The 7,872-nt window shown below is 44.4% G+C and overlaps 1 protein-coding gene across 3 annotated transcripts in view; it reads left to right on the plus strand.

Annotated features, from left to right (window-relative positions):
• The first annotated feature begins 175 nt into the window (after positions 1-175).
• The window catches only part of STAT3 (signal transducer and activator of transcription 3 (acute-phase response factor)), a 21,753-nt gene continuing 14,056 nt past the window's right edge, over positions 176-7,872 (plus strand). For all 3 annotated transcript variants that reach the window (XM_012656702.1, XM_012656704.1, XM_012656703.1), the window contains exons 1-9: positions 176-346; positions 957-1,055; positions 3,733-3,828; positions 3,995-4,076; positions 4,277-4,371; positions 4,542-4,693; positions 6,640-6,798; positions 6,949-7,041; positions 7,843-7,872. In XM_012656702.1, the coding sequence (XP_012512156.1) occupies positions 978-1,055; positions 3,733-3,828; positions 3,995-4,076; positions 4,277-4,371; positions 4,542-4,693; positions 6,640-6,798; positions 6,949-7,041; positions 7,843-7,872 (785 nt within the window). In that variant the 5' untranslated portion in view covers positions 176-346; positions 957-977. The remainder of the gene's footprint in view (positions 347-956; positions 1,056-3,732; positions 3,829-3,994; positions 4,077-4,276; positions 4,372-4,541; positions 4,694-6,639; positions 6,799-6,948; positions 7,042-7,842) is intronic.

Here is a 7,872-nt window from a genome sequence, read left to right on the forward strand (position 1 = left end):
ACTATGGAAGTGGTTAATCATATTTGAGATAATTGTTAATAATTATAAAATTGATGGCATTTATTGTTGCTGAGCAAGAGAATCTAAAATGATGGAGTACAACATCAGATTTGTCTTATATTGTTTTCTCCTTCTTGACAGTGATTTCTGTGTGTGTATTTAGGCTCAGAAATCATTCTTCATCATTCTTCCTTTTCCTAGGGCATATGCAGCCAGCAAAGAATCACATGCCACCTTGGTGTTTCATAATCTGCTGGGTGAGATTGACCAGCAATATAGCCGCTTCCTGCAAGAGTCAAATGTTCTCTATCAGCACAATCTGCGAAGAATCAAGCAGTTCCTTCAGGTGTGAGGAAACACTCCGTAGGAGAAACTGTGGAGCAGGGTGTTAGCTTTCCTTCCTGGATGCATTTCTTTTCTCATTTGGCTCAATAATCAGAACCTAGCTTGTATTTTCAATCAAAGGAGAAGTAATTAGCCCTATCTCAAATCTCTGGGCACCCTTGGCACTGTTACCTGAGATTCACTTCTCTTGCCACAGTTGAAGTAATAGTGATTGTTATGTTGGTCATATTAGCATGTTAATAACATCATAGTAACTAGGTCCCCTCATAGGAAGATGACTCCCACTTTTCAATGTTAGTTTGACTGTAATGGGATACTCCTTGACCAAGTTAGTCACCCACCGTAAGACCAGGATGATGTACCGTCCAAAGAGTCAGACTCATGTGCTTCTCTCACAGCAACAGCACCACTCACTTAACCACCTTTCTCCTCCTCTCCCCTTCACCCTCCACTGGTTTCACACAGGCTCTGAGGCCTTTGTTCTGCTGTTTCATGTAATACATGTCATGTTCTCCTCAGTTGATGAGGAAATTAGTTTTAAGTTAGCAAAGTTCAGTCTACATCTTCATAGTCTGCTGCTAATTTTCATTCTCTTTCTCTCCTACCTATAGAGCAGGTATCTTGAGAAGCCAATGGAGATTGCCCGAATTGTGGCCCGGTGCCTGTGGGAAGAGTCCCGCCTCCTCCAGACTGCAGCCACTGCAGCCCAGGTGAGACCTGAGAAGAAACAAAGCACTGGTCTAGGACAAATAGAAAGTCAACAACTTCATAATGCAATAAAATAGAAATTATTAAATATACTAAAAAAGAAGAAAAAAACAAATTAATAATCATAAAAATACATTGAAAAAGACTTAAAAAAATTTGTACCTTCTATCCCACTAAGAAAAGCCAACAGGCCTGATGGTTTAAAAGTTTTGTTCTGACAACCTTTCATGGTACAGGCTGTTACAATATCATTCAGACTCTTCCGAAGTATAGACAAACAAAAGATGTTTCCAGCTTATTTTATGAGGCTAATATAATCGTCATTAAAACGTAAAAAACACATGTAAGTAAAGAAAATGGTTAGGATTTTTGCATTCTTGTGGTTTATATTCTAAGAATGCAAGGATGCTTTGACATTAGAAATTATTTTCTTTTTTGTTTGTTTTTTTTTGGAGACTGTGTCTCACTTTGTTGCCTAGGCTGGAGTGCAGTGACATAGCTCACTGCAACCTCAAACTCCCAGGCTCAAGTGAGCCTCCTGCCTCAGCCTCCCAAGTAGCTGGGAATACAGGCATGCACCACCATGCCCAGCTAATTTTTAAAATTTTTTACAGAGGTGGGATCTCACTGTGTTGCTCAAGCTGGTCTCAAACTCCTGGCCTCAAGTGATCCTCCTGCCTCAACCTCCCAAAGTGCTGGGATTATAGGCATGAGCCACTCTGCCTGGCCTTGGCATGTTCTTAAGTGTCTAGTACGGATAAAAGCTCTAGAAGCTAAAAAGAAGAATGGATGTGATCCCTGCTACCCAGGGGCTCCCAGGCTAGTTGGGATTATAAGTACACAAACACTCAGAGTGAGAAAACACAGAGGAGGATGTGTATCATTTTGTCTAAGGAAGTTGAATAAGATTTCATAGGAAAGTGCACATTTGGACTGAATTTAAAGGTGAATGAGTTCAGGTGTGCTTAGGCAGGAGTGCACGCCAGGCTGAGTAGACAGCACGCGGGGAGGGAACGTGTGGAAACAGGCTGTATGTGGGGAAGAGTGGGTAGTTTAGGGCGACTGAGGCTCAGGGAGGGAAAGTTTAAGTTGTTATCAGGTTGTGAAATGTCTTTCGTTTCGGGGCTGAGCTGTTTATGCTTGGAAGCAGTGGGGAGCCAGTAAAGTTTTTACAAAGAGGTGGGTTTCTGTGGGTGATAATTAATAACATCTGTTTTCCCCCTGTAAGTGCAGTAGCAGTTGAGAAATAGACACGGGAGTGGAATGTAGATCAAAGCAGCAGCTGTATTGTTGGTAAGACTAGGCTGGAAAGCGTGGCTTGAGCTGGTAACCATAGGGGCTTCCCAGTGCCTGTCCCTGAGTTAGACCTTGGGGTGGAGAGGTGGAGTCTGCAAAGCAGCACCTCCCCCGTCATCCACATGGAGTTTCAGCAGCCATAGACTCAAACCCATTGAATGCGGAGGGACAGGCCTCTAGAACTGCTTCTAGAAACGGGCCCTCGCTCCTGCCTCAGGTGTGCCCAGGAAGCAAGAGTGAGAGGAGGGAGGTGCCAACTTAAGTGTTGGGCTCTTCGGAGATCTGTGTGTGCACAAGATCTGTCTTTCCATCTCTGCTATCAGAGGAGTCCCTCCCACTATAGGGAAATTAAATAGGGTTGGGAGTTGCCGTCCTAGAACTTGTAAGAAGTTTGTATTCTGTTGGTGTGGATAGGGATCACGGGAAAGGGAGAGGGTGGTTCCCTGTAAAACTGGTGTGTTTAGATCTATTTTTGGAGACATCTAAAGCAGTGCAGAGAACAGACTGGATGTGAGAGAGATTAGAGGCAAAGAGATGAACAGTTGGGGCCTGAGCCACTGGTGGGAGAGATGGATTTGAGAGATTACAGAGTATAGAGCCAGGAGCAATGGTGACTCAGTGTGAAAGTGAGGAGGAAATCAAAGAGCCCGGAGGATTTCTAGCTTGGAAAACTAGGTGGATGATGCCTTTCCCTGACTCTCAGTTCTGCTCCATTGATTGCTGTCTCAGTCCTTGGGCTGCTACCATACTGTTTTTACCACTGTAGATGTTTTTGTTGTTGTCATTTGTTTGTTTTTTGGAGACAGGGTCTCATTCTGTCACCCAGGGTGGAGTGCGGTGGTGCAATCGTAGCTCACGGCAACCTTGAACTCTTGGGCTCTAGTGGTCCTCCAACCTCAGCCTCCTGAGTAGCTAGGACTACAGGCGTGTACCATGACACCCAGATAATTTTTTTTTGGTAGAGACGGGTTCTCATTATGTTGCCCAGGCTGGTCTTGAACTCCTGGCCTCAAGCAATCCTCCCACCTTGGCCTCCCAGAGTGCTGGGATTACAGGTGTGATGAGGTACCACACCTGGCCCCATGAGCTTTTTGAAGGTGGGGACCATGTCTTAGGATAACATGTGGCTTCCTGGTACAGTACACAGAGTGGATTTGTAGTATGACCTGTTGGAAACAAGTCAGTGACACAGGTAAAACCACATGAGGGCTGCCCTGGGCCCACACTGACAGCACCGCGGCCTCTTTTTCCCTTGCTCTCGTGGTGGCAGCAGCATCTCAAGCCAAGCAGGAAGGGTAGGTAGGGTGGGACAGAGACTGGACAGAGGTATTTTTCTACCCATATTTCATGTGTTCACATGTGTGTTGACCCCCTTTCTGGCAGCAAGGAGGCCAGGCCAACCATCCCACAGCTGCCGTGGTGACGGAGAAGCAGCAGATGCTGGAGCAGCACCTCCAGGATGTACGGAAGAGAGTGCAGGTGAGACACGTCTTGGGCAGGGAGCCTTGTCTTGGGGACATTGCATGCGAGTCTTGCATGTACCTTTTTTAAGGTCTCGGCTTCATGTTAATTCTCCTCAGAAACTTTCTTTTCCCTCTCCCCAAGGAAATCTTTTTTTACTTCTGTTTTTGTTTGTTTTAAACAGGATCTAGAACAGAAAATGAAAGTGGTAGAGAATCTCCAGGATGACTTTGATTTCAACTATAAAACCCTCAAGAGTCAAGGAGGCAAGTGAATATTAGAGACGTTAAAATCTTCTGTAGAAAGTGAGTTTGTGTTATTGAGTTTAAGGACTTGTTTGTCTCGACTCTGTGTGTAGCCTTTATGGTTGTGGGCGGGGTACAAGGGAGTTCCGGGTGCCCAGTGGAGCCTGGTTATCAGGTTAGGAGTATTCCCGCAGGTCAAGGAGTTTCTTCTTCCTCCCCAGACATGCAAGATCTCAACGGAAACAACCAGTCAGTGACCAGGCAGAAGATGCAGCAGCTCGAGCAGATGCTTACGGCGCTGGACCAGATGCGGAGGGTAAGGGGGTTGGGCCGCTTCCCCCGTGTCTTGCTCACTTGCAGGATCTCAGCATCTTGTGGCAGAACTTGCTTGGTTTCTAGGAAGTTCCTTCTCTGGAATTGACTAAAGAATGTGGTTAGAGACGATCTGAGAAAATGTTTTCTGACTTTGTTTTGGTTTCCAACCAGAGCATCGTGAGTGAGCTGGCGGGGCTTTTGTCAGCGATGGAGTATGTGCAGAAAACCCTCACGGATGAAGAGCTGGCTGACTGGAAGAGGCGGCAGCAGATTGCTTGCATCGGGGGCCCTCCCAACATCTGCCTAGATCGTCTAGAAAACTGGTAAAGGAGGAAAGAGAAGCTTCTCCTTTCCTTCTGGAAAGCTGTGTTGAATTATGATCATAACTGCAGGCCCACAGAGCTAGTACTATATCTCTAAGGGGACTTTTACATATTCAAATTTAGTCCAAGAGTTAAAGTTTTTAATTTATTTGGACAAATTTTTCTTATAAAAATGTATTTATGTTACTATATTTGAAATATATTCTATTTAATGACTTAAGGCTTTTGGTTTAACTGTACTTAATACATAGACTACATTTTTAATTTTAAGTATTTTAATCATTTAAAACAACTATATGCTCTTTATAAGGGGAAAAAATTCAAATACAGAAAATTAATGAAGAGAAGAAAAATCTTGTAAAATCTAATCATCAGAGGTACCAGTAGTTAAAATTTTGGTGACCCGTCACTCTAGACATCTGTCATTATATTTATGTATTAATATGTATAAAGATAGAAAAAGTTTACATTAGCAGAAGTGTTCTTTATGTGCTCTTCTGTAAACTGCTTTTTTTACTTTCATCCAGCAAATCTTTTTTTTTTCTTTTTTGAGATAGGGTCTTGCTCTATTGCCCTGGATAGAGTGCAGTGGTGTCATCATAGCTCACTGCAACCCCAGACTCCTGGGCTCAAGTGATCCTCCTGCCTCAGCTTCTCAACTAGCTGGGACTATAGGTGCACATCACCACGATTGGCTAATTTTTCTATTTTTTGTAGAGATGGGGTCTCGCTATGTTGTGCAGGCTGGTCTTGAACTGGCCTCAAACGATCCTCCCACCTCAGCCTCCCAGAGTGCTAGGATTGCAGGCGTGAGCCACTGCGCCCAGCCCATCCAGCAAATCTGTATTGCACACCTCACACATGCGAGGCCCACCAGTGAGCGTGTTACACCAGCTTAAACTAGGAGAAACTTGACATGAGGGGGAACCCAGATACATGGAGCATGACACTGGAAATTTAGGACAACTCCACATGAGAATGCCTGTCTCTTCATGTCCTCACTAACCCTGAGTGTTGTTAATTTACTGAAGGGAGTTTTAAATGCTTCCTGATCAGGAAACCAAGAAGCTTAAGTTCTGGGAACAGGGGGATGGAGGTGCCAGAAGGGAGTCGGGGAGCTCAGAATTTCCTACAGCTGTCCTCCTCCCCGTCCTTTCACTTTCTCTCTGTGAGGTATTTTAGTCTTTATTAAAGTAGCGGTGGATCATCAAAGAGAGACACTAGTATTCTCTATTCTTGGAGACAGACACAATCAGCTTTGTCTCCTTCTCTGTTTACTTTTTCTATATGCCTGTGATAATGTTTTGAAACGTAATGTCATGTCCTTTCATCCACTGATGTCGATGCTAACTGGGGATCGGGCCGTTCGACCCCTTCTCTCCATGCAGAGGGATGCTAAGTTCCACAGTGATGAAGGGGCCTGCCTCGCTTGCAGACGGTGGGGGAGCTGGCCCAAACCCAAGTCTTCTTGGCTGTCTACTCTCCTATTTTGCCCTCAGCCTGCACATTTTTGGTCCACGTGGACAAGTTGGAATGAGGCAAGGAAGTGCCAAGTTCCATGGTTCATGTTCTCCGTATCTGAGCTCTGATGCTTGTCACTTTCCAGTGATCACTCCATTAATGCCACCTCCTCGTGGTATAAATTGTAACATTTATTCTTCTATGCCCAGCCCCCAATTAAAAACTTGAAATTTTAGGAAGGAACTAATTTAAAAAGGCAAAATAAATTTCCTTTTCTTAATGCCACTGAACTGTAATGTACACTCAAGAAGGTTAAAATGGTAAATTTTGTGCTATGTATATTTTACTACAATAAAAAAAATTGCCCTTTCTTATTCCAGGGGACTTCTTAGTGATATTTCTGTCTATGGTATTCCATTTCCCTTCCTCCACTTACCTGTGTGCAGTCACTTAGGTAGCTGGTAACTTTCTTAATTTCTTGGCAGGATAACCTCATTAGCAGAATCTCAACTTCAGACCCGCCAACAAATTAAGAAACTGGAGGAGTTGCAGCAGAAAGTTTCCTACAAAGGGGACCCTATTGTACAGCACAGACCGATGCTGGAGGAGAGGATTGTGGAACTGTTTAGAAACTTGATGAAAAGGTACCTTAGAACCCTTGTCCCTTTCCTTCCTCCCACCCCCCGCCCCAATAAAAAGAAAATCACGTTCTGAAGTGAGAGGTGGGCTGACGTCACAGGAGGGAGGACGACCGCTCACTGCAGTCCGTGTGAGCTCTGTTCTTTTTCCTTCAGTGCCTTCGTGGTTGAGCGGCAGCCCTGCATGCCCATGCATCCCGACCGGCCGTTGGTCATCAAGACCGGTGTCCAATTTACTACTAAAGTCAGGTGGGCCATGGCACTTCCACTCTTTGGTATTTATTTCATTGAGGGACACTGATAGGGTAAGAGCAGAGTTGGTGGCCGGGGTTATTCTTTCCAGGCGTCACAGGCAGTGTCGTTGTGGGTGTGAAATTTGTTGGCATAATATTGACGTGCTCTTTGATCGTGAGCAAAAGAACAGTAATCTTTTTGAGGCTACCTGGACATACTCCTAGTATTCCAGGCCTGGAATCTTAGGCCGTAGCTTATCCTTCTGCCTTAGGGACAAAATAGTGTCCTGTTATTTTCTGTTCGTTGAGTCTACTTTTCCCTGAGGATTTTAAGGGAAAGAGTAAGGCTTAGTGATATAGAAGCTAAGAGGCCCCAGGGCAGGTGGGTGGTGGGACTGCAGGGTGAAGTGTTACTTTCACACTCAGATCAGAACAGGTATGCTGAGGTTTTGCCCTTGTGCAGTGAAATTTCCCCCCTCAGAAACTTAGTGTGGTGTGTGGGGTTTCAGGTTTCACAGAAAAACTATCAGGGGCAGAGCATGTGTTCCTGTAATATTTTTCATTAAATGGCTCTTATCATCGTTTTGTGAATCTCTCACAACTTTGTCCGAGTTCTTAGGCTTTTTTTCAGTGCCTTTTGGCCTGAAGGGGTTATGTTCAATTTAATGTCAACGATGGCATTGGCTGGAGGAGGAATTTGGGATTGTCATTTATTCACCTCTTAGAAATGAAGAATTATGATTTTTACTTTTCTTCAACTAGAGGTTATGGGGGGAGCCTACAGACTTTTTTTAACTGAACTTTCTTTAAAAAATAGGTTACTGGTCAAATTCCCCGAGTTGAATTA

This window comes from Propithecus coquereli, unplaced genomic scaffold (genome assembly GCF_000956105.1).
Source record: "Propithecus coquereli isolate 6110/MARCELLA unplaced genomic scaffold, Pcoq_1.0 Scaffold515, whole genome shotgun sequence".
Classification (NCBI taxonomy): domain Eukaryota; kingdom Metazoa; phylum Chordata; class Mammalia; order Primates; family Indriidae; genus Propithecus; species Propithecus coquereli.